This window comes from Planococcus citri, chromosome 2 (assembly GCF_950023065.1).
Source record: "Planococcus citri chromosome 2, ihPlaCitr1.1, whole genome shotgun sequence".
Lineage (NCBI taxonomy): Eukaryota > Metazoa > Arthropoda > Insecta > Hemiptera > Pseudococcidae > Planococcus > Planococcus citri.
The window spans coordinates 74262084-74289960 of NC_088678.1; the positions used below are offsets into that span (position 1 = coordinate 74262084).

The 27877-nt window shown below is 34.6% G+C and overlaps 1 protein-coding gene and 1 long non-coding RNA gene across 6 annotated transcripts in view; both read right to left on the reverse strand.

Annotated features, from left to right (window-relative positions):
• Window positions 1-4672: 4672 nt before the first annotated feature.
• On the reverse strand, window positions 4673-5355 carry LOC135834430 (uncharacterized). The gene is made up of 3 exons (XR_010556672.1): window positions 5112-5355; window positions 4890-5015; window positions 4673-4797 (listed from the first exon to the last, which is right to left on the reverse strand). It is a non-coding gene; the product is annotated as an uncharacterized LOC135834430 (long non-coding RNA).
• Window positions 5356-9506: 4151 nt separating this feature from the next.
• Window positions 9507-27877, reverse strand: part of tio (tiptop) — a 189290-nt gene continuing 170919 nt past the window's right edge. For all 5 annotated transcript variants that reach the window (XM_065353066.1, XM_065353069.1, XM_065353067.1 and 2 more), the window contains 2 exons: window positions 18004-18205; window positions 9507-15484 (listed from right to left, as the gene is read on the reverse strand). In XM_065353066.1, coding sequence (XP_065209138.1) covers window positions 11911-15484; window positions 18004-18205 — 3776 coding nt within the window. In that variant the 3' untranslated portion in view covers window positions 9507-11910. The remainder of the gene's footprint in view (window positions 15485-18003; window positions 18206-27877) is intronic.

The following is a 27877-nucleotide window of genomic DNA, read 5'->3' on the forward strand; positions in this document are numbered from 1 at the left end:
CATTTTTTCGAGAAAATCCCCCAACAATGTTAGCCACCAACATAGAGACCTCCAAAGTTGAAAAAAATAAAAAAAAATTGATATTTAAAAAAAAATCAATCTCCAAGAGTTCTAGTAAATGACTTTTCTCTTCTCGAGAAAACACCTCTTCACTTGTTAAATGTTTCATTCTCACAATGGCTATTGACAATTTTACACCGAAAGTGATCAAATTATTCAATTCAATACCTTGGTCTCTCAATAATAATAATCTTGGCTAGTTCAACTAATCCAGTTGGGGAAAAAAACTTGAAAAATCAAAGGAACTAATGACAATAAAAATTAATCTTTCATAAATCAAAAATCAAAAATTATAGAAATTGAGCGAGAGACTAAGTTCAACCTTTTCCTCGTGGAAGTGAAGGGGGGGGGAGTAAATCGAAAACATTAAAATGGTTTTTGAAAAATAAGACAATTTCCACTTTTTTCATCATGCTAAGGGGTCAAAAATATTTGACAGTAGGTATTTCTAATGAAAATGTACCACATCTAAAGATTAAAAAGATGAAAAAAAAACACGTGAAAATTTCAATTGTTTGGATTTCTCCTATTTTTAGAGAACTTGAACTGAATGGGAAAGGGATTGGGGAGGGGGAGCTTCCTGTCACGACTTGATTTTACTAACATTGGTTGGAGAAATCTTCACCGAGAGAGAGTTGAAAATTTTATGGTATAATTTTCTCACCCGAAATAACAACTTTAGGGGGTGAGAGCAAAAAAAAAAAACGAAAAAAAATGTCCACCATAATATAAAATAAGGTACACCCTGATGTTCAGTACCCCTGAAAGTATCGTTTTTAGCATGAAAATTCGTATTTCGTTTTTTCAGTGCAAAAGACTATTCAAAAAAATTATTTTTATAGGTACCTACTTGAATAACTATAGTGAAGCATTCAATTTATATCAATTTTTTTTTTTAATGCTCTAGTTAATCTGCAATAGAATCGTTTCATAACAAACAAAAGTAAAAAAAAAAAAAGTTGAACATAATTTTTCTTAGGCTAATCGAGAATCAAGTATCCCATAATTTCCAAATTTCGAAACTGATTAAAATTTCAAAAAAAAAAAAAATTCATCCTATCTTTCAATCAATAATCATGTCTGATAGTTTCAAATAATGTATATTATCTACTTCCAGGTTTTAGAAAAAGAAGGATGAAAATTCGAACAGCGAAGTGATTGGCAGAAGGAACAGGGCTGTGCAACGGGCACTTCAGTTTTAACACCAACACCAACACCAACGTACTCGACTCGATACACAAACACTCTACCTACACACTACACAGAGTGATATCCTATATCGGCAAATCTACACATATCGCGTTACATTCTACTCGTAGTCGTAGTCGTAGTACGTAGCGAAAAATGCGAAAAATAAACCAATCACGATGGTCGGGTTGGTTTCCTCAATAAATGTACGCCGTGGCGTGTTCTTAATAATAATAATAAAAATAAACCAGAGCATAGCCGCAATAAACAGCACCGGTGGTGCATGCGTTACGAGTATAAGTATTTCAATCGGTTGAAATTTTAGCTTAGGCGAATAACGTCGAAATCGTATATATACGAGTATGGTTCGGCGATGGCTACACGAGGATGAGGCGTGGGAGGGGGGTGCGGAAATTTATTAAGGCTTTTCTTTCATTTTGAATTCGATATTCGCATCGGCATCGCATCGTCGTAGTATATATGTATGGTCGTTCGATACTGTACGGCGATATTTCCCATCTATGAAAAAGTTTATTAAAGGATTTATCAGAAAGTTGGAATAACGGACGGACGCGAGTCGTCGTCGAGTAAACGAGATGGTACGATATATATGTTAGGTACCAAGTCCGAAATTGTACAATTCGGGGTTGGTACAGCCAATTTTGTACCATCTCCGAAGTGTCCGGACCAAGCGTGAATATTACTTTTTCATCGGACTTGGTTTGTACAATGCCCGGAGGGTCCGGACAAAGTGTTCGACTTGGTACAATTTGTGTTGTGCAAAGTCCGAAATATAGTTTTATAATGAATGAATTCGAATTTTACATCCCTTCATTCCATAAATATTGAACCAAATTAAAGGAAATTTAAAGATGACTCTAAAATACACACCACCAGCAGAATTTTCAGGTGCTGAAATTCATTTGTTGATTTTTGGGGAAATTTTTAAAGATTCAAATATTGCTATGCTCACTTCTCAAAAAAAGAAAATGAAAAGATCAAATTGAGGTACTTACTAACTAAAATGCTGAAATTTGGTTTTGACTCTCTATTTTCAACTTCTCGAGTCGTTTGGTGGTGGTTTTGATTTTTTTGGGCGGTATTTATGCACAGGCAACTTAGGCAGCTGCCTAGGGCTGCAAATTTTCAGAAGCACAAAATTTTGAAGCGTTTTCATCTCGATTTTTGTGATTTTTTTTATATTTCTAAATTGTGTATAAGTATTTAGAGCAAAATTAAAATTTAGCATAAACCTGTATTAGCCATCGATCTTTATGATCTTTTCGATAAATTTTTTCAAAACCATTTTGTATTAGTATTAGTTCAAATCCAAAATTTTTTCAATTTTTTAAAAAATTACTGGAGAAATCTGCTATTAACTCAGAAAATTGATAATATGGTACAAACCAAATTTCAGCCTTTCACGACAATTTGTTGAAATTTTGACTTTGAAAAATCCATAAAAAAATGAATTTGGAATCTACACATAAGTATTAGTGCGTAGTTTTCAAATGAGTAAGGCACGAGAATTTCACGAGTAGAGAAGTTGAAAATAGAGAGTAAAAACCAAATTTTAGCATTTTAGTTATAGTAAGTACCTCAATTTGATCTTTTTATTTTATTTTATTTTTTTTTTGAGAAGTGAGCATAGCAATATTTGAATCTTTAAAAATTTCCCCAAAAATCAACAAATGAATTTCAGCACCTGAAAATTCTGCTGGTGGTGTGTATTTTAGAGTCATCTTTAAATTTCCTTTAATTTGGTTCAATATTTATGGAATGAAGGGATGTAAAATTCGAATTCATTCATTATAAAACTATATTTCGGACTTTGCACAACACAAATTGTACCAAGTCGAACACTTTGTCCGGACCCTCCGGGCATTGTACAAACCAAGTCCGATGAAAAAGTAATATTCACGCTTGGTCCGGACACTTCGGAGATGGTACAAAATTGGCTGTACCAACCCCGAATTGTACAATTTCGGACTTGGTACCTAACATATATATGACGAATAAGAGACATTGGAAGTAGTAATAAAACCGTTTTCGAAAAGAGCGCTGAGCAGACGACGACCGGAGACCCGACGATACGAATTATTCCGTTTGACGATGTAATTTCAGTGCTATATATATAGTGTAGGATAGTATACGTACTACGATGACAAAGCGCTCGTTTTTTGATTAGTTTGGCGAAGTAGCTTTATTTAGCTGAAGGGTGTTTGTCAACTGAATCAAATTTTTCCAACGCTCAAAGAGAAAACGTCAAGAAAATAAATTGGATTGAACCGTAGCAAGATTGTTAGAAAATAGACCGGTGTCCGACGCGGCGAATATTTCAGACTGGCGGAATTACGGCATAGTCGACGAGCTCTTCTCGGAAATACTATCTATATACTACGTTAGTTATAAAGTCCTTCGTAAATATAAATTTCGAAAAAATATTTTCCCAACTTGTTCGATTAATGGAAGTTTTCCTCTTTAATGTTTCTCATCGAAGAAGAAGACGACGACGAGATAGATATATATACGAACGAAAGGACGGACGGACCAACGATTGTTATCGTATCTTCATATTTCTTAACGTAGGTACGATTCTCTCTAACGTAAGTATACGACTACTACGACGTATTGGAAATACTTTTTGCAAATTGACTTACTTTTTTCTTCTATTCTTCAAATAAACCATCTGCGAGAGAACAAACAAAACATAAACGAACCGTAGGTTTAATTTTACCGAAGATGGAGAAGATGAAAACACATCAATCAAAACAATTCTGATCAACTTACCCGAATGGTCGTCTGAAACGAATTCTATAATCGATGATCGACTATTCTACGTTGATATTTTATTCATTCGTACGCAGCTATAACGATATCCTGCGTGATTAATAATGCAAAAAAATATGTATAAATTCCGGTGACAAAAGATGTTCTTCGATGAAAGTAAATTGAGATAATTACGACCAAGAAAGGTGAAAATGATACCGTAGGTACGAAGCAGAACACTTGACGTTGGCTACGTCACCATTTTATAATATTTGACTATAGTTTCACTTTTCAAGTTTGAACAGATGGTAACAATTTGGAACAATATTAGATATACAGATTGAGACACTGGAACGATACCGTCATTTCTTGGAACTGATAAAACGGTTGTCAGATAACATTCCCATCAAGTAGATTCATCAGTCAAGTGTATTCAGTCATCTGAATTTCCATTCTTCAAGTTGAGACTTGTCATCAGTATTTCTTAGTTTGATAATATTGAAGTAAACAAATGAAAAATATTTCGTTACTTTAGAACCTACTGCTTACCTACGTTCATTTTTCACCAATCTTGTTTATCTTGTACGAATTCATTTCAAAACAATTCGAGATACGAATACAATCAACACAGCAGTGATCGAAATCCAATTACATACCTCAATATTGAATACGAAATAACATGAATCGACGAATTTCCAACGACTATGAATGATTCAAAAAACACTGAAACTGTACTTCGACGGATCCGATCGAGTGTTTTCGAATAACACAATACAACGCCTGGTAATATTGAAAATGAAACAACTAATTGATCGAATAATACTAATATTTGATGATTGGAAGGAAACTGCAACATCTTTGATCATACTTACAGAAACTAACAGAGCATCAACGAAGAACGCAGAAGTTCGACGAACAGATTCGGATCAGTTATAGAAGTTCGATAGAAACGATCGTAACACGCGAAGATCGATCACAATTCACAGCTGAACTGATATCTAAGGGTAATTCAAACCATAAACATATTTATTGATTGTTCAAGTAGATGATATTTGAACAGATTTATGAAATATTTCCATCTTTTTCAAGCTTACTTATGTCTTAATCCGGTTTCCGGTGAACTGGTAGAAGACCGAAGACAGAGACTCGTTATACGAAGAGTTACCGATTCCAACAAGTTTACCGATGGATTGAATAGTTTAATTGATGAATAAGATACCGAAACAATTACTCGAAATTAATTATTTAATTAATAAATTGCAAAAAACACGAACGAAATACCACGAAAAGCGAAACAAAACCGCGTACGCCATTACCTGACTGAATAGCACAGAACAAAACAATGAGTCATGATTCTTTTTTTCAGTGTAGCCAAGTTGCCCACTTTGAAAAATTTATTCATTTTGTTTTTATGATTTTATTTTTTAAATTCGAAAATTTCGAAATTTCGAATACATGCAATTAGTTATTTTTTTAAATCAAATAGAAAGAAAGGAAACGATTAAAAAATTGTGTCAATTATGAATTAATAATATGTGGACCTGATCAGGCATGGAATTTGGAACACTGTTAGTGGGTATTTATTTTCATTTTTCATCATTCATGAAAGTGGCTTTCATTTTTGAAATTGATCTACATTGTAGCTTAGAATTTAGATGTTCTAAGTTATGTATATGTAGGTACATAAATTATTAGAAGAAGTTCCTGGTTCATTAAAAATTATTTTTACTAAATTTTAATCGATTTGATTACCATAATTCTGTCGATTAGTCCAGTTTAAGATACTAGAATATGTAATTAGGGTATCGTAGAAAAGAAGTCGTATTAACGACGTAGTCTTGATTTATGGAATAAAATTATGATAGAAAAGTAAACCATATATCATTACATGTATCTGTTGAATTGTTGAAATAGGTGGTAACATTAGCTAAAAGTAGAATAAAACTACAGTTAGAGGCAGAAGGAGCTTCAGAAATTATTCCAAATTGAATTTTGCACAATACTTTCATATGTATTATTTCTCGTTTATTGCTAGGTAGTGTACCTACGCCTACCTAATTGAATTTGGGAAAATGAATATGCTCAAGTTCGAATTTCAAAAAAGCAACAATTTCCATACTTTGAACTTTTTGATACAAATTTGAATTTTGAAATTATGCAGATTTTCCACCTCTAAACTTGAAGATGATATTTATTTTAAAACGATTCATTTCTACACTTTCTAGTTTTAGGTAAAAGTACCTACTGGTACCGTTCTAACTTAGGCTTCAGAATGAATAGAAAAGAAAAATTGACAAGATGATGTAAGAAAAATTTTACAAAGTCAATCTTCCAAACTAAAAATAAGTATTCCAAACATCCAAAGTAGGTAGGTTGTAGGTACCGGCTTTCAAGAATTCGTAAAAAGTGCAAAAATTCCTTTCTCTCAGTAGCAGGGAAAAGACAGGAAGGTGACAAGATGAAGGATTTAAAAATTGAATCCCCAAAAAAAGCTTATCAAAAGCATCTTCAAATAAAAAGAAACTAAAATAAATATAAAGTTACAAACAAAGCTACATAAATCAATTAAATGAGGAGAACAAAAAATGAAAAATAAAAACTAGTAAGTCTACAATTGACGGATGAGTTAGGTAGGTACCGCTAGTTCTAATTCCAATATTTTATTCTATTTTATTTCATTTTTAGTTTCAATTCAAATCCGATTTCGGCTTCAGATATACTACATATTTTTTTTTCAATTTCAGTTTCATTTTAGTTTCAATTTTAGCTCTTTCCAGCTGAAGTTCTGGTTCTGGTTTCTACTTTTCAAGTTTTCAGTAGGTAGAGGTACCAACTAAAGCCCGGAACGATGTCGTTAGTGATGTAGTTATAACAGCTATCGCATCGTTTAAAAGCGATACCCGTTAGTAATCGATATCGCCAAATAAAACCCAAACCTGTTAGTTGTTACAATCACTTTTCATAAAACGATTATTGCAGTATCGATTATGCATCGGCACAGAAATCCTTATCTGTTGCATGAATATATGAATGGTTGCGCACGCTTATATGAGCGCGGGGGTGTGTGAGTGTCTGTGAGTCATATTCAAAAGCGTTAGCGATGGCGATACCAAAAGCGATACTAACGACATCGCTTCAAATAAACTTGTTAGAAAGCGATGTGAATAATTCGCTGATAAGAAGAACCTGTTACTAACAGTATCGTTAACAGTTTTGAAGCGATGTCGTTGTAACGACTAACGACATCGTTCCGGGCTTTAGTACCAACCACAAATTTTTTTGATCAATTTTTTCAACTTTAAACCCCTATTTTCATTACCTACAAACTACAAGTTGAAAAAATTGAAAATATTTGTTATTTCCCAAGAGATTATAGGAAATTTTCAACAGAAAGATTCTGGAAATTTATGAGGAAAATTTCTAGAAACTTTCAAATCCGCAAATTTCCAAGGGCATTTAATGAAATTTATGAAGAAAATTGTTCTAAATGGTGAGAAAATAAAATTGTAAAAAAAAGCAAAAAAGCATTAAATTTCTGCACAATATATAATTATGTATAAAGTAAAGTTGTTTAAAATGAAAGAAAATTTCAAAATTTGGAAATGTAATTTGGAATTGTAGGTAGCTGATGAATGACATTTTCAAACTAACATTTTTTCAAAATACCTAAGTGTAGCCTACTTCATATTTTGAAGAATTATAAATTTCCAGAAACTTTCTGGAAAGTTTCCTCAAATTTCCAAAAATATAAATTTCTGGAAATTTATCATCCCTAAATTTCTCAGATAGATTAATTCCATATGGAATATGCCATGAAACGGGGGTTATTGAAACCACAAAAATTCAACTCAACTGACCAGCAAAGAAGTGTTTTGAAGCTAAAAAAATCAGGAATGTAAAAACTGAAAATATAAATGGAGCTTAAACCATGCTAAACCCGTTTGAGTTTTCACAATAATTTTGTACTAATATGGATTCATTTTTCAAGTATTAAAAATTTTTAAATTGGTTGTTGAGTTTCAAGTTTTATTTTGAATTTGAGACTCTAATATCCCCTTTAAATGACCTTATTTGGCAAAATAATAATCATTTGACAGTTCAATAACAATTTTTTTCAATATTTTTTTATGAAAACAGACTTCTAAACTTGAAAAAAATTGACCAACAAAATAAATTGTGTACTGCTTGAACTAGAACTACTCGTAGAGAAATGAAACTAGAATTTGAAAAAAAAAAAAAAAAAAATGGAATTGAAACTGAAAGTGGGACTGATAACTAGAAATTGATTTAAACTGGAACTAGAACTAAACTGAAATGTTTTGAATTTTGCATCACTGATCAGAGTTGGAAAACTTTGATCATTTCAAGCTTCTATGTTTCAATTTCAGTTGAGTTTTTTTTTTTTTTCAGTTCTAGTTCCACGCTCCAGATCCAGTACTATCTAGTTCTCCTTTTTAGCACAATTTTTTAGTTATTTTTTTGCAGCTTCAAGTACCTATTTTCATTACAAATTGAATTTGAAAACCCCAACAAATCAATTAAATAATTTGTCACATTAAAACTGAAATATACTTTGATGAAACCAAACGGGTCCACTCAATTCTAGTTCGATTTTCAGTTACATTTTTAGTGCAATAATTCTTTTCTTTCAGTTCCAGTTACAGTTTTAACTTAAATTTCTCTATTTTAGTACCTAACTACTAGTTTTTCTGGAACTTGAAAAAAAAATGTTTTAAATAAAAACAATAAATAGAACTAAAACTGAAACTGTAACCAGAATAAAAATGAGATCAGCCCTTCCAAAATCAAAAAATTTAAAGCAAGAAAAAAAATAAAACTGATTCTGAAAATTATTCCTTTCAATTCTAGTTCTGGTTTCCAATTTCAGTTTTCCTTTAATGAAAATTAGCTGAATTTTATGACACTTACCTCAGCCAATTCTTCATTCATCCATTTCTTGAACTCCGCGTCAAACCATTCTTGAGCTTTGACTCGACGATGAACGGTTTTGAAGTTGAGCTTGAATTTGAATATGCATTATTACCAGCATACTCGTATCATTCAACTCATTCACCCGTTCAGTGTTCATTTTCTGAACTCAATTCTCTCAATTTATAGCTCAATTCTTGAATTCAAATCTTCAACCCAATCGGAAATTCTAAAAACCTCCCATCCTTTGTAACGTTTCCTTTGAAGTTCTGAACATTTGATTCGTTCACACTTTGCAGCCCATTCTTCTTAATAATTTTACCTACCATGCCTAAAACCAAAGCCAAATTCAACAACAGGTTTCAACACTCAATCTGCGCATGCGCACGACACAACCTCCCAAACACAACCGGTTCCAACTTTCAATCTGCGCATGCGCACGGCACAACCCCAGCCAAACCGGTTCCAACACACAATCAGCGCATGCGTACTCTCCCCCTTCCTCCCCCTCCCCACCATCTCAACCAACCACCCTTGTACAAAAATTCAAAACACTCGAATAATAGTAAGTTTTTATTATTCAGTAAAATTAAAAACAGTAAGAGGAAAAACAGTTTTATACAATTTTCTAAATTACAGATTTACTTAACTCTTTAACACTGCGTAAGTCAATTATACAAAACTAATATCATACAATTACGTTCACATTTTTTTTTTTCATTTTTTTTGGGAAAGCTTCAAATTAAATTAGCAATAAATTTTACTATACTGTTGAACACATGATTATAAATATATAAATAAACGTTGTTTTTTCCTTGAATTTTTTTTTTTTTTTCAATGGCATCATCATCATCACTTACACAGGAAGACAACAAGACAATACATTAAAGTAGGTATACAATAAAGCTTTCGAGAATCGCAGAACCCAAAGGCCAAAAATATATTCATCAACGTTGGTAGGTATCGCTTTTACACTCATCATGTTTCACACACATTCAATAATACCTTTACCTCGGGTAAGTAGGTACATGAAAGCCGAAAAAATGACGCCATTTTTCAAAATACAAAAAAAAAAGTAATAGAAAAGCGTTACAATATAAATAAAATCGTATACTTTTTATCGTAGTCTGTATTATACTGTTTCACATCTCACTTTCACCCATTTTCAAAAAAAAAGAGAAAAAAACATGGAAGATACTAAACTCTATGTGGTAAAAAAATTACAATTAAAAACAAAAACAGAAAAAAAAACATAAAAAATAAGTAATTTGGAATGGAAATAAAAAAAACAGCTTTTTTAAGAGCTTTCTTCTATAAAGTATAACGTTACAATACATCTTAATAAACGTGTCAATGTGTGAGATCGACTATGACACAATTTTCGTTACGTTTTTTTTTTTTTTTTTGAAAGTTGATGCCTTTTTTTTTTAGATAATAAATGCAAATTCATCTGTTGAGTATTTTAAATGGTTAAATTAATTATCTTTCACCATTGACTAGTTTTTTTTTTCATACCTTTCGTAATTTCATCAAAATCAAACAAACAAGAAAAAAAAATAATACAAATCCAACAACACCGGTATAACAAAAATATCATTAAAAGAGACGTACGCCGAGTATGTTGCTTAATTAACGACCATGAGCATAATAATAGGTACATATTATTAAACACAGTAAAATAATACAATACGTATGTAGCTTTAAACAGCCTTTTTCGTCGATAAATTTAAAAAAAGAAAAAAAATCAAAATGATAAATGGCAAAATAACATATTAATACATCCTCATTAGAAAAAGAAAAAAAAAATAAGTAAAAATAAAAATGGTATACAACAATTCCTCGCGATAATCCTCATACAACCTCTACACATTTTTTTGTTTTTCCTTTTAAAGCAAAAATGACACGAGTAAACAATTTTGGAAAAATTATTCAACGAGCTACTTAACAATGGTATAGTCTTATAAGTTATACTGAGAGAAGATATCAAAATATTATGACGTTTTAGGTACATAATAGTATTTATAGAAAAAAAAAAAAAAAAACGAGGTATATTAAAACTTATGAGAAAAAAAATGATAAATCGCTGGCACTTATAAAATATAATAATAGTGTGTGTCTACATCACACTCATACTACCTTTAAGAATACACGTATACTTGTATAGAATCTAAAATTTAATACAAATAACTAAAAAAAAAATAATAAAAGAAGAAAAAAAAGTGGACTAGAAAAAAACGAAGAAACCACCTAATAAAAATCGTATACCGTTTAATAATGGTTAGGCGGAGATTCACAGCTCACTAAATATAATTTTTTTTTTTTACATCTCTAAATAAGAAAAAAATCGCCACATTCTAACTATATAGACCATTTTTCTTTTTTCTATTCGTAGATTGTTCGATGACAAAAAAAATAATAAGTACGAATATTTTTTTCAATTTTTTAAATTTTCGTTTCAAAAAAAACGAAACGTAATCGATTTGCATTTCTTGAAGAGGGAGGGGGAGGGAGAAAAAGGGGAGAAAGTATACGTAAAATTGAGCTTTTTCCAGACCCTCACGAAATACAGATTTTTTCCACATCGAAATAGATCAGAAAAAATTTTTTTTATCGAGTTGAAAGATCACAATTCGAAATCCAAGCGAATAATAAACCACCCTTGACAGACTCAGGGCTGAGGAATTTTTTCAAAAAAAAAGGGGGGCAGGGAATACTTCAAAAGTAAACACTAAACATTCATCTGCATGTCTCGTAAAATCCACGAGCACATCCACAATGGACTGGACAGGGTAGGGAAAGGGGGTAAGATAAGTAAACATTAAAACAACGAAAACAAAGGGAAAAAAATAAACGAAGACGCGACATTCTTATCAAAAGAGAGAGAGAGAGAAAAAAAAAGACGAATAACATTACGAAATAGAGAAAAAGAAGAAGAAAGAAAAAAAAGTGTGTAAAAACTCACGATTATACGTATTTGCTGGACAATTGTTTAGCTAGTTCGGTATACTTGAGGAATTTCGAATGAGGACTTTCATCGAACGTCTGCGGCTGTGGGCTTTTAATGGACGATGTGGAGGACGACGTTGACTGAGGCGTTGATCCGGCCGCTTTGCAGTTCTCCTGCTGGGAGTTCTTGACGACCAGCGAGGTTGGTAACGAGGTATTTTGTCCGCTCGACGAATTCGAGCTGGGTGACTTGAGCGGTACCGGATCCGGTATGACTCCGTCTTTGACGAAATGCGTCTTGGAGAGATGATGTCTGTACGCTCCTTTCGATATGAAAGGGGTATCGCAGAAGGCGCATTTCATAATGGAGTCGGTGACAACGGCGTCGTTGCAGGCCCAACTGAAGGCCAATATGGCTCCGGGAGTATTGGACTGAGGAGTAGTACGATCGGAATGATTGGCCGAGGCTGAGGATGAGTTGGCCCTTGAGCTGCTTCCGCTAGCCGGATGATGATGGGTTTCTGTCTTATCGCAGAGTTTCTGCAACGCTGCCAACGGATGATTGGACGCCTTATTGGACTGAGCCGGAGCTTCCGAGCTGGCCGACGAGGTCGTACCGGACAGACTATCGAACATGGAAGACAGAGCGCCCAAACTACCGGTAGATTTCTTGTCGCTGGTACTTCTGGGTGTAATGGATCGTTCGGAGTTGGTTGGACTTGCGGTCATCGCGATGCTAGGGCTGACCGAAGCTCGTTCCATGCGGCTCGGGCTGGCCATCGTAGCCGGACTAGAATCGGGTGGTGTTTTTTTTAGTCTCTTGCTGCTGCCAGAGGTGCTCAGGTCTTCCCCTAGGTCATCGGCCGAAGCTGGTGGAATGCTTTTGGACGTGGTTGACGAATCACTGCTGGAACGACGCGGTGTCAGGCTGGCATCTTTGTCGCTTTTCTTACCATCGTCGTCTTCTCTATCGGTATCTACTGGTTCGATTTTGATATCCGGTTTAACGTCTTCGTCGACGACTGAGCCTGGTTCTTCTTTGATCTCGACGGCTGCTAGATGCTCTTTGGTGGCAGATTCGTTCGATTTGGGTGGCTGGGGCGACGAAGAGACGCGTTTTTCGGGTGTCGTTTGAGGCGTCCTGTCGTCGAATTTCCGATCCGGCGTTGACGACTCGTGCCGGCTGCTGCCACGTTCCGATACCGAGCTCGACTCGCTACCGCTGCGTTCTCTGCGTCCGCCGCCGCTGTTGCTGCCGCCGCTGAAGTAGTTCTGGTCGTAGTGCGAGTTGTGGAATTGATGAGATCCGAGCATATAGGCCTTGGCTGCTTGTAAGTTAACGTCCATTAGGGGTTTAGTGTAGTCGACGCTTTCGTCTATACCGAGTCGTTTCAGAATACTCGAACCGATAGGTGAAGTGCTGCTGGGCTGGCAACCTGGATACCCGGCTACACCGTGTCTGCTTCTGGGATCGAAGCTTTTCTCGATCAGTTTCTCGATGGCGTTCAGTACGGAAGGAGAAGATGACTTATCTGACTTGCCACCTCCGCCTGCCGAGCTATCTTTACCGCTGCTGACGCTAAGATCCGAAGCTTTGGGCGATAGCCTCTGGTACGGAGGATCTTTGCCGCCTTTGGTACCGGATGCGGACTCCGTCAGTGACTCGGAAGCGTTATTGTACGACGACATTAGGGCATTCTTTAGCAAATTCTTCTTTTCGTCGGTCAGCTGAGCGTTGGCGCCGACGCATATCCTAATATGATCCACGAACACCGCCATATCGATTTTATCGCCGCATTTTTCGCAAGTGATACGATTCGACGATGATCCGTGCAGAGATCCGGGTTTACCACCCATCATCATCATCGTCATCATCATGTTATCGCCTCCGTTCTTGAGTTCGTTCTGCGCCCTCTCCAATTCCAACAGCTTGCGTACTGGTAACGATTTCTTTCTTTTTTCTCTAGTCTGTCTTCGGCGACCTCCGCTTTCGGTGATCGATCTCATGATGTGCTCTTTGTAATGCGAATTCTTCACCATGTGGTTGCTGAGCTCTTTGAGCGAGCTGAACGCTTGATCGCATACTTTACACGTCAGCACGGCGCTGACATGGCTATTGGTCGAGTTGGAGTTGGCGTTGCTGCCTGCTCCGCCGCCGCCGCCGGACCCCGAATGGCCGGAATTACCACCGCCGCCGCTCGATTTACCTTCTTCGGACGATTTCCACGAGATGATTTGTTCTTGCGAGATGATATTGGTGTAATGTTGGGTCTGCTGCATGTGGCTGGTCATCTCGGCCAACGAACGGAAGCTTTGTCCGCACCACATGCATTTGAGAATCTGTCTAGTTTGCTCGGCTCCTTTACCCAGCCATACGTCTTGGCCACGGACCAGCTTCCTGGGCAAAGGCATCGTCTCCTTGATGAGCAGATTCAAATCGGACGAGGATTTATTACTGGACACCGACGAGCTGCTAACCGACGATGTAGTGGTAGAGGTTTGAGACGGAGTGGAAATCGATGTAATGGATTGCTGCAGAGGTGAAACTCCGGGTACGTTGACGCCGCAATGCTTGGCCTCCTGCATATGAGCGGTCATGGCCGCCAAGCTGGGAAAACTTTGCTTGCACCAGACACACTTTAACACGTCTTTGGCCTGATCGGCGCCTTTATTGAGCCAGTGCGATTGCCAAGCACTATGACGACCTCCGCTACTACCGGAGACATTTGGAGATAAGGGAATGACTGGTCTGAAATCATCTACGACGCCCAACTTACTGAGCTCGCTCATTTTCTCCAGAGCTTTCGTAGCGTCGCTCGGAGCCATCGACATACCACCGAAGTGATTCTTATCTGAGATCTTGGATTTGCCGTTCCAGACGGCGGCAGCTGCGGCAGCCGCATCTATCGGATGAAGCGGACTAGCCGACGGACCGGATGCCGACCCAGGTGACCCAGCAGCGCTGTTGTTCTTCTGCATCATCGGTACGCCACCTGGAGCGAAATACGGCAGTTGATATGTGAGTAGAGGTGATGACCAAGGGGATATCGGAGTGGTCGGCATTCGAGCTGGTTTCTTATGCATACCGCCTCCAACATGAGGATCTTCCAGTTCGCGTTTTTTATTCACACCCAGTGATAGATCCAGAGGACCATTAGCAACAAAACTCGATTCACTGGCTGATGAAGTGTTGCCCGATTTCGATAAGTTCAGCACCGGAGAAGCGTTATCGTCCGGCCGCCTTTTGGTACTGAAGTCGAGCACGGCCTCGTTGGCAGAGGCGTTGGCGGCGGCTGCGGCTGCTGCGGCGACCGCTGCTACGATTGGTGATTTGAGCGGAGGCGTTGTAGCGTTGACTGGTAACAATAGCGGAGGTGACGATGAGGACGATATTAGAGGCGATGATGCGCTGACCATGGTGGCTAGTCGCGGAGGAACTGGTTGGAATACCGAAGCGGGGCCTTCGTCTTCGGCTGCCGAATCGAGAGATTCGCCCGATGAGCACCGTTCGAGGATTGGTGGCGGAGGTGTGGCTGACGAACGTTGGCCAGCGAGCAGAGTATCTTTTGCAGAGTGTGGACTTTCGCCGGAACTGAAACAGAAAAATGGTAAGGTGACGATTAGACTTCGGTCGGTTGATTCGCTTTCGTTGATTTGACAGGTAAGTACATATTTTGAAATTAAACTAGGTATGAATAATTGGCATTGAAAAATATTCCAAAAGGGATTAGGGAAGCTCTAAATCATGATTGAGTACGTTTTTTGCGAATAAGTTTATTGTTAAAGTATGGCATAAATTCAAAAACTCAGCAAGAATGTTTCCAAATTTTCATTAGATATAACTACCTAGTCCGAAAAAATCAGAGTATTTCAGCTCGATCTTATTGACAAAAAGGTTGACATAAATTGTGAAAAATTCTTAAGTCGGACAGTCTGACAAAATGTTGTTAATGTAAATTGTGTAGAATTTAGGAATTCGCCAATTATGTATTTCGGAATTTTTGAATTTTCCTTCAACTTTTCAAAAATTAGTCCTAATACTTATTCGAAAGTGCTTCGTCAGCCTAACACGAAAGTCTAAAAATATAATTTTTTTCAAGTTCTTCAAATGTGAGAAGACATAATTAAGAAATTGTCAGCATTTCTTTCAAATTTTTAAAAGAATTTCGATGTACGACAATCAAATTACGTTCTGAACATGGGTTGTACATACAAAAATTCACTGATTTATAAGAATTATTTCATTAAATTGAAGCACTTCATAATGAACTGAAGATGTTGTTGGTCAAAAAATATCACTCACGTTGATTCCAAAAAAAAAAAAAAAAAAAAAAAAAAAGAAAACAATATTGTTTTTTATAGGCAAGTAATTGAAAATAAATCCTTTTGAACAATTTGATGTGAATTTGTAAATAATAAAGACTCAAAACTTTGAGCAAAACGGTATTTTGCATCTCGCTAATCGCTTGAGAGCTTAAACACGTGTTTTTCTCGCTCGATTGTGAAAAAAATTTTCAATCTCGTGAAATAAATTATACTCTCAACTCATGTAGGTTGTTACACTTTAGCTTCGCCCAGGTCACAAACCTCGAGATCGTTGAGATCAATTATTTCCTTCCTGAAATTTATTGTACCTACCTACATTTTCAAAAATTGCCAATGACTTGCTATAAATTACCAGTAACTTAGTTCCCAGAAATTATCAATAACTACCCAAACATTTCCAAAGGCCTTACACAGAAAAATTCTTAGTAGGAAAATTTTATATTCTACAATTTTGTTGCTTTACATTTTCTCGGCATACATAGGTATAAAATTCTCAATTCTTCTGAAAAATTGATTTTTGTGCCAGAAACGAGAAACAATTTCAAATTTCAAACACCAGAAAATATCAGTAATTTACCAAAAACAATGACCAGCAATTTCAATTTACCAAAAAATGACCCAGTATTTTATCAAAAAAAAAATCTCATCAGTAATTTTCAAAAAAAAGAATAATTTATTTTATTTTAAATTACGAGTAATTTACCGAAAATTATTATTCATCAGGAATTTACCAAAAAAGGGTAATTACCAGTAATTTACCAAAAATTAGTAATTACTGGTAATTTACCAAAAATTGGTAACTACCAGTAATTTACCGGCAATTGGTGATTACAAGTAATTCACCATAAATTGGTAATTACCGGTAATTTACCGGTAATTTACCAAAAATTACAGTTTTTACTAAAAATTACCAAATTTACCAAAAATAATTCTTAAAATAACTCCCTCCCCCCTCCCCACCAAAAAACGTAATTTATCACAATTCACTCGCATTTTACCAAGAATTATCCGTAATTCACTTTTTCAAAGAACCAAAAAAAAACTAAATTTCCAATTTTTTCCTGAATTACCAAAAAAAATTTGTAAATTACTGGTAATCTCCATTCTTAAATTGGAAATTACCCATGAATTGCGTACCAACCAAAATTGAAAATTTTCATAGATGTTTTTTCTTCAGTGAAATAAATTACTCGTTTTTTTTTTTTTGTTAGTAAATTATCTGGTAATTTCAGTAAAATATTGGCGACTTTGATGAATTTTTGGTAAATTTTGGACAATTTTTCAAGAACTTCAATGCAATACTTATTAGTAAGCTTGAGTAAATTACTTGCAAATTTTGGTAAAATACCAACTTTTTTGGTAAATTTATGGTAATTTTCATTTAGAGTAAAAAACTAAAAATTTTGGGTAAATTACTGAAGTGGTAATTTCTGGTAATTTTCGGTAAATTATTAATTTTTAAATAAATTTTTAGTAAATTATATCTGACAATAATTTTCCAAGAAATATTGCATACTTGGCAATTGAGTAAATTACTGATAATTTTGGATAAATTAATGATAAAATTTTGAGTTAATCACGGGTGATTTTGAGTAAATTGAATTACAGGTAATTTTGGGGAAATTACTGGTAAAATGGCACAGAAATCAATGTTACTCTAATTTTGGATACATACATCCCTTACCCTTCTTCCCTGTTCATGGGCTCAAACAATCATATTCATCTCAATACAGGCAATACAGCTAGCCAATAAGAATAAAACAAAATGTAAGTAAAAGTACTCACTTTATTGCGAGCAATTCGCTATTAGCTAGATCAATAGGTTGAGTATTTTCTTCGTGTAGGACGGTGATAGGAGACGCGATTCTGGAATCGGGGATCATATCAGGAGTACCGGTCGAATTTCTAGATCCGTCTTCATCTTCTTCATCACCATCTTCGTCTTCTTGTACTTCCTCCGGAGGTTCTTCGCCTTCTCCACCTTCCCCTAAAATCAAACAGAAAAGGAAAATCTCGTTAATACAAGTTTATTCTACCAAATATACTTATCTACTCGAACTACTACACACGATTATACGAGATACGTAAACTTAGTAAGTAACACAAGTCGTTATTAATAATTTCATCTTCACGCTCTACTTAAATTCAGTATATTTGTCACATGGCATATTGACGTCACGTTTGGGGTTGACGAGAAACCCTTTTTCACACACGTTTATCGCACCTTTCCTTCAAATCCTTCCATTTCCAATCGTCCAACCTTAACATAGACGGACAGGTGAACTAATTATATCGGCGTTTTTCTTAATTACGTATATATCGTCATGGTCAATACCACCTACAAAAATTCCAATCCTACGTCGACATGTGATGACAAGTGTTTTACGATTTTTCTTCGAAGAAACCAACGCAACATATAGTTGGATTCGAAATGACAACTTTAATTTTATATACCTTCGCAATCTGTATTTTTACTCAGAACGAGGGTGGGATTTTTCCAGGGTATAGCTTTTCAAATCAGGATATCGTAAACGATTCGTCTTTTCAAGAGTAGCTGATATTAATAGATCAACGAGGAAAAATATGGTTTTCATGTAGAAATTAGGTCAGGGGCTAAAAATAAAGTCTCAGATTTGAGTTTCATGTATAGGAAATCAAAGCTTATGAATTCAGAATGCCAAAATACCCCCCCCCCCTCGAATTCGGAGCACCTTCAAGTCACACGAATTTCCCTCCAAATCGACTCATTTTCCTATATGTAATCACACAAGAAAACATATACCACGAGTCTCCGGTCAGCATCAATTCCACACACAAGATCACATTAAAACATGTAAATACATCATCCTTGACTCGACCCATACCTCCTCATCGTCCTGTTCTTCGAAAAATATTTATAAAGCTGTATAAAAATATCATAATTCCTTGGCATAAATCACGTCTTCACGTCTAAGACGAAGGGAACAGTCGGGGGGGGGGGGGGTCAACTTATACAATATTTCAATCGAGACAGGTGCTAACTAAATCATCGCCTCATCTTCGACTGCATTCCTCTATACCTACTTGTCGCATCGACCGGAGAAAAAAAGTCATAAATACGTCTTTCAATTGATTGAAATTATTTTCCACAAGAGTCGACTGGTCTAATGGTGGTCAACCTGTGGTGAAACTTATCAACGGTGTCGTGTTATCCGGAAGGTCATACAGCTCGTACTCGTATGTATAAGATTACCACTTGGCAATCTATATACCTATAGCATCGAACCGGTCAACGACAAATATTATTCAGAGGCACGTCGCCGAATCGAACCACCAATGTCCACATCTAAGGTAGAATTTATTACGTCGAGATTTGCTTTCAGGCTTCGCACCGCTAATGGACCAACCAACGGCGGGGAAAAAACCGGACACTAAAGCGATGATAGATGTTCGTCCATTTGTCTCGCGGATGTTGCGAAAAAATGCCAACTAGTTTTTATCATTCTGTGTTCGCATCTCCGTGAGTCTCTCCAATATCACTCTACCACCTCCAATCCAATACGTGTATAGGTACAAACAGAGTCTTTAATGGCAGAATGTGGCTCTCGATGACAGGCAGGCGTACCTCTGTAGCTCACAGAGAGAGGCTGGGCTGGCCCTTCACTGTACAGTGATGAGTGGAAAAAGAGTATACGACGAGCGGAGTAGGCGACCGTGTAAATTGTTTACAGAACGCGTGTATCGAAATAAAATCATTTTAATGCGTCATTACTGATTTATATATTTTATGAGCAGTGACGGTCGCGCGGCGGTAGGCGAAGTACCTTCAAACGAGACTGTATATTATGTGAATTATTACCTACCATCGCTCGCTGCAGTGTATATGTATACTCGTACCTGTGTCGAGTATACCTATAGCCAGGTATATATTTATATGTGATATTATGCTGTTGTCTGCACGGTGTATTAGATAATATACATATTTACTACTGCCGCCGATGCGGCAGCGGCAGCTACAGCTACATCTCGAGCGTAGGTAGAGCATCATTTTCCTCTCAAAACCGCAGATATTGGTGCTGGCTGAAGCTGCTGATACGACGAGTACATCGTCAGAGCTGCCATGTCGCCATTAACCGATTTATTAGCGAGTGATTTGCATAAATGAACGATGACAAGGAATCCTGTATTGAAATTACAAGAACATCGAGACACATCCGACTCTAACTATCTGCTAACTATCTAAAATCGTCATCCTGTTTGTCTTTGACCGAGCGATGCTGACGAACGAAGCCAAACTGGTATTTTGATTGAGGTAAACGAACATCGGGCTAATAAGACTTGTCAGCAGACCATATGGAACTATTTTGTCAATGGGTATGACAATGACATGATCCATGTCACTGTAAAATTTTAATACTCAAAATTGCCACTTTTTTCAAAAAAATTACCAATTTTTGGAACCCATATAGCCCATCTCCTACCTCATCAGGAAAAAAAATTGTCAAAAATGACATTAGAAATGAAGTAGCCTTAGAAGAGAGAGGGAGAGGGGATGAGGTTAGAAATCGTGGGTATTGATTTTTTTAGGGCTACAAAACTGAAAAAAAATCAAAGTTTTACTTTTCAGTTTTCAGCTTCAAATTTTTCTGGATTCAATGTTCAATTTCAGTTTGTTTGTTTGTTTTTTTTTCAGTAGTTTGAAAAAAAAAACACTCACACAAAAAACTTCATTTTATTCGCTGAAAAATTGAAAAATCGAAATTTAAAAAAAAATAATGAAAAAAGACGATGACTACTGAGCAGTCTTTGATGGGCCAAAAAATATGAATTTGAACCGAAAAAACTAAAAAATTTCAGTTTTGGTTCTCAGTTTTCAATTTTTAGTTTTCGGTCCTTATTTTAGTTTCAGTTTCAGTTTTTTGTTTCATTTCGAGTTTGATCAGTATGTTTCTAAAAATTTCCCATTTTTTGGAAAAAGTTCATCAGCTTGAGATGCCAAACACCAAGTTTTTGATTGCATGAACCTGAATAATTCTCAGGGACGTCGAGAGGGGGGTGGGACAAGGGGGTGCAGTTTGCCAAGAAAGTGTTTTGTTTTTGAAAATTAAAACTAAAAAAAAACATCATTCATCTTCAAAAATTTTAAAGTAAAAGAATAAACTTCTCGCATAAATGTCCCTCGAAATACAAATTTTCAAGAGCTTTTATGTACCTTCACTTGGGTCTGTTCTCTTTTCTTTTTCAAAATTACAATTCTAAAAAAAAAAAATCTTTCAAATTCCAAAATTTTAAAAGCTAAAAAAATGAAGTCCTTGCATAAGAAGTTTTTTGGTTCTCTCAAAATACAAATTTTCAAAAGTTTTCGCCCTCCCTTCGCTCGGACCTGCCCCTTTTTATTTTCAAAATCATTTTTTAAAAAAACACACATCGTTTTTAGGTCTCTTGAAATCAAATTTTCAAAAACTTTCGCTCTTGCTTCGATCAAGACAAGCTGTTTCTTGTTTTAAATGAAAAAATTCGATAACAAGAAAAATACATTTTCAACGAATGAAGACGATCATTTTGTACGAGTATCAAGTATAAACCTCATTATGAGTCGTTATTATTGGAGCACATGGATTTATGGGCAGTCAAAAAATTAATGATTCTATTCCACATATAGGAATTCGAATTTTTCAAAGTAGTCCAAAATTGGCATAATTAGTTGAGAATATCTTAGGGAAAGTCGATCGTTGGTGCTTCTGGTCACATTTTAACAAGAAATATATTCAAACTGACCGAGCTTTTTTGGGTTCAGATAAAGCTAGATCGAAAGAGAGGACAAAAACACCCCATCAACAAAAATTTCAGATGCCAAAGTTCATTCTTCAATTTCTGACCAATTTCTAAAAAAATCAAAAAAGTTGTTTTCAATGCAAAATAAAAAATTTTCAACTTTTTCACACAATAATCTTTTCACGTCCCCCCCTCCCTCCTCCACCTCACTTGAAAAACTATCAGTTTTGGGCCATTTTGAAACCTCCAGCAATTTTTAAATCCTTTTCAGAAGATGAGAAGACCTCTCGATCATAAAATCTCAATTTTTGCATTAAAAATGAAATAATTCCCTATCGAACATCGATCATAACCAGAAATCGATTAATCGAATCCCAAAAATCGATTCATTTGCGATTTTCGATCTTATCGTGATCGTTTATGTTTGAAACGAACAAAGAATTTCAGCTTCAAAAATATTCTATCTTGCAATCAAAAATCGATCATGATCGAATGTCGATTTATTCAATCCCAAAAATCGATTTACATATGTATTTGAGATTTTTGATCGCATATGATCAATTATTTTCGAAATCAAAACCTTACTTTAAACCTCAAATTTTAAAAAAATATATTTAATTTTACATAAATGAGAAAGCTTTTTTTTTCATTCTGGTTTTTCAGCAAAAAATTACTATAAAATTCATTTCAGAGACTTCATCCTGAAATTGAAAATTTCAAATGTTTCCACACTTTCTCAATTGGTAAGCATCCGTACTGAAATCTCATCAAAATTAATAAAGGTGATACCAGAAGCTGTGCAATTAGTTGGTAGAGATATACGAATGAAAAAATTATGTACAGCAATAACACACCCGCGTGCATCTCATTATTATTATTTAATTGTGCCATTAGTCATTTAAATTGAAAATAAAATTGTTAATGTAGCCCTGATCATTAGAAATGGTGCTCATCAATTATACACACCTCACATTAGAAAAATAATAATAATAACAGAATGAAATAATGAATTTGAAAAGTTGCTTCGAAGAAGGATTCTATTGAAACATCGAACTTTTTGAGAGAACGTACATATTTCGAAGTCGAATTGAACTTAGATTGATATTCAATATTTAAAAAAGGACTTTCGAGCTCGTGAGCTTTTATACGAGAAACGAGGGAACCTTTCTATAGAAAGCTGGCGAAAAAGTCTACGTTGAGAACAGAAACAGGCTACTGATTTAAAAACCTTTGACTGAAAAAACACATAAAAAAACTCCCAATATGAATCGTGCAATTCAATAAAAAGTTTTTTTTTACACCAAAAAAAAACTTCAAACATTCTACGAGAAGCTTTAAAAAATCAATGCTCAACTACGAGTGAGCCACGAACTCATTTTACCTTCTGGGTTCTGTCATACATGATTAAATACCGAGCTCAACAAACAACAAATCAAATCGAAACTCTTTTCAACATTATTCCCCACCCACTTTTGAAATACGAAGACCTATCTGATGTAGAAATCGACGAATGGGATGTACAATGAATCAACCATGAGCAACTGGGTATGACTAAATCAAATTAATCACGAATCACATCGCTGTTGCAAAAAATTTTCCATCATTTCGAAGGTCATAAAAGCCATCGAAAAGTTATGATTAATGATAAACGAGTTATTCCGAAGCAGTAGCCATGAAAAATTGTCGTTCAAATTCAAATCTTGGGGTTTTCATAAAAATTCATATTTTACACAAAATTCCAAGAATTATAAAGATTAAATACAAATAGATATTTAGTTTTCTAGAAACAAACCAGCTGATCGACCTGTTTGGTGAAAAAAAAATATTTTCACTGCTTTTTTGGCAAATCTTGAAAAAATCCCGTTTTCATATTTTTACATCACGACCTCGCGAGTCATTTTTTGAGTGGTCGAGAGGAGAGGGGAGGGGAGGTCGAATTGAAGCATGAACTATACGTTTTACAAAAGTCAAAAAATCACCATAAAAACAGTTTTTTTAAGTTTCAAAATTTTTGAAAAAATTAGCCAAAAAACAAAAATGAACTTCAGCATAAAATTACCATATTTGAACGATTTTCGTCATTCTCTCTCCTCCCTTCGATATGAGAAATGGTTGTTTTAGGTACAAATAATCAGAATGGTCAAAATCAATATATTTTTCGTACTCTTTTTTTCAACGTCAAAATTACAAATGGTATAATTTTCATTGCAATCTGCACGAGCCTTTTAAAGCAAACTCGAATTCGACCTAAAAAAAATCACCTAAGCCACGTGCTTAGCTCATGCTCTGTTAACGAGTAGGTAGATGGATCATTAAGTTGTTACTTCGATATTTATCACACCACGATGACAATCGACATTTGAAAAATTTCCAACACACCGCGAGACCGACAACGATGATGATATTCTATCACATTTCCAACCACTCGTCGAACGATTAATTATCAATTTTTGAAATCGTTTTAATTACACAGTCGGCCAGAAATAAAATCGAACGAAAAATCATCCGATTCAAGGATCAGATTTATAGCCGGCGGTGGCGGATTTACGACCAACAAGCGTATGTTTGTCGCACCAGCGTACATGACGTTTGACTCGTAAATGTACGAGAACGATTATGAAAAACGATGGGTTTATTTACTTTGCACCGAATAGTGAATATGGCGGTTTTCGACGAGTCGAATGGATATAGTTTGGAATTTGATTAAGAGCTATGTTATGCTGCTAGATAGATACCTACTGGTATTACATCGATGGTTTCCAAATGTGGTATATTTTTCATCTATCGATACCTGAAGCCTGCAGTGAAGGTTGATTCGAGGTTCGTTTCAAAAATCACATTCGATGGATGAAAACGTATTTTTTCAGCCGAATCTGGCCAAGAGTTGAGAGAACTCGTTTCAAAAATTCTTAAATTTCCTCCAAAGAATTTAATACTTTTCAATAGTTTTTTTTTTTTTTTTTTTTTTATAGACTTATCAACTTTTTAATACCAATGTCCTCCTTCTAAAAGAATGAAAATCAGCCTAAGATATTTTGTTTTTTTTCAATCGAAAACAGGTTTTAGCAAAATCTTAATAGGAATTTAGGTAAAATGCTCCAAATTTTCACAAACTGAGAATTTTTTTTGAATTAAAAAAAATACCAAGTGCTTAAAATTTAATTTCAAAAACCCTACGAATCTGTATGAATTTTTAGTAGAGTTAAAACCAATGAAAAAAAAAATCGTTTTACGAGCGAATTGAAGCAATTTGGTGCATATGGTTCAATTATCGTAATTTTGAAAAAAAAAAGGCAAATAACACTCATAAAGTAATTTTATTGCGATTGCTTCGTGAAAAAAAAACAATTATGATGACAAATTTTCTGAAATCCAAAAATTTATAACCCTACTTAAAAGCACCAACCTAATAAACCAAATCTAAACCCTTCTAGCCACGGGTGTAATAATCGCGTAATTATAAACACCCAAAACAAAAAAAAAAAAAAAACAAAAAAAAAAAAAAACAAAACTCATTCAGCAAAGCGTTGAATTTCATTTTAATAGGCATTCAATGCGAAACCTTTTTACGATAATCATTTTTTTTTTTTTAAACCAAATCGGCCCATCGAAATGAGATTTACAACACTGTTCAGTATGATGCAAAATATTTTTCGAAATTTGCAAACATTTTTCGACTATTTCGCACGTAATAAGTTCAATATTACGAGCACACTTCAACATAAAAATTATGTATGTACCTACTCACAGACCTTCTAAAGAGATTTCTCACATTTTTTTCAACTACAAAAAAATATAGAATCACAAAAATGGACACCATTTTTGAGGGATATGTTTTTGCGAACGAATTAATTTCAAATTATTGAATATAACTATACATGAATAGTGCATCTCAAGGTGCATTTTTTTCAGGAGTGTGACTTCATTAGAGGCCTGCATTCATTAGCTACAATTTTTCAATGTTTCAAACATATAATTTAAAAAAAAATTAATTGATTTTCTCATCCACGAGTGAGTATTTTCAACTGCTTTGGAAATCATTTTTCAATTTTTTGATCATTTCAAGTTTTGTGATTTTTTCAACGAATTTGAATTTTTTTAATAATCAAAATCGATATTTCATCAGTTTTTAATTCTGATTTTTTTCGATTAGTTCACATTTTTTAATCGTTTTTCTTATTTTTTGACCAGCTGATTAACTAATATTTCAACAAACTATCGAAATTGAATTGATTTTATGCACCTACGAGTATTCTCAATCATTTTTAAAATCATTTTCAATTTTTATATTAGAATTTTTTGATGTTTCAAAGTTTAAAAAATTGATTACAATTTACAATTTTGTGAGTTCATTTTTTCAAATTTTTTACCTCAAGATTTTCATTTTTTTAAAATTATTTTTAATTTCTGTTTTAAAATCCAATTGTCCAATATTTCACGAAATATTAAAATCAAGTTGATCGTTTCCGTATGTGAATATTTTTGATCATTTTTTCAATTTTTGGGCATTCAAATTTTTTTTTTTTGAAAACACACACACGTGATTTCAATTTTTTTAAATTCAAAGTTGATATTTATCATTTTTTCAAATTTATCTCACAACCTAATTTTTTTTGCCTAAATCACATTTTTCAATTTCTAAAAATTTAATTTCTTTTAATATCTGACAAAATTTCAAGTTTGAATGAACTTTTTTCAATTTTGAGTATTTTTAATTCTTTTAAAACCCATTTTCCAATTTTCTATGTCAATTTTTTTGTAGTGTTTTTTTTTTACTTTTTTTTTTAAAGAAGCGAATCAATTTTAATCCAGGAGCACCGAGACATCAAGGGGCCTCCAAGGCCACGTTCAAACAAAAAAAATAATACACTATTTTCACTTTTTTAAAACATGAATATTCGGAAGCTTTTGCCCTTGCTTCGCTCGGGCCAGTTTGCTTTTCTTTTACCCCAAAATTGAAATTTTTCATCATGTATCTACATTCAAATTTTAAAAAAAATGAACTCATCACAAAAAACATTGTTTTTTACCTCTCAAAATACGCATTTTTGATATCCTTTGCCCTCGCTTCGCTTGGGTCTCTGTGTATATTTTTCCAAAAATTGAGATCGAACTTTCATAAAAATCTATTGAGTATTCAAATTTTGAAAATTTAAAAACTCATCATTCAAATTATAAAATTTTGAGCTAAAAAAGTTTGCCAAATTTTTGAAAAACATTGTTTTTTAGCTCTCGAATTACGAATTTTTAAAAGCTTTTTCCCTCGCCTTCCTCGAGTTAATTTCTATCTCTTTTTTAAACCTAAAAAAAAAATCATTTATGAAACTTCCATAAGTTAAAAATAGGGAAAATACCAATTTTTTTATAAGGCTTGTTGCGAATTATATCAATTGGCAAAATTATCATTTCGAAAAAATTGGTATTTTTTTCTCATGACAAATTTTTAGTCCCTCCCCTTCCCTCCCCTCCTCTCCCCAAAAACCACCTCTACTTTCGTTCCTGTCAGGTAGACTTATTTTTGCGGAATTGAATAAAAGGATAAAACAAATCAATTGCACAACTTGCATTTTTAAGTATCCGAACTTGAGAAAAAAACAGGTCGAGAAAGATTCTGAAGGTGATGGGGGGGGGGGGAGAATAAAATTATGAGGGTCCCATTCGGTGCATCCGCCAGGGGCTCACAAACGATCCAGTTCACCCCTGAGTCCAAAATCGATATTCAATATTGTAATTTTTCAACTTTTTTAAAGGATTCGAAAAAATAATCTAATTTTAAATTTTTTCCTGACTTTCTTCATGAGTTGATACCAGTTTTTCTAGGCCATATTTCGCTTCGTTAATTCGCTCAAAAAATAAATAAATAAAGATTTATTCAGTCATTTTCGTTCAAGTATTGAATACTGAC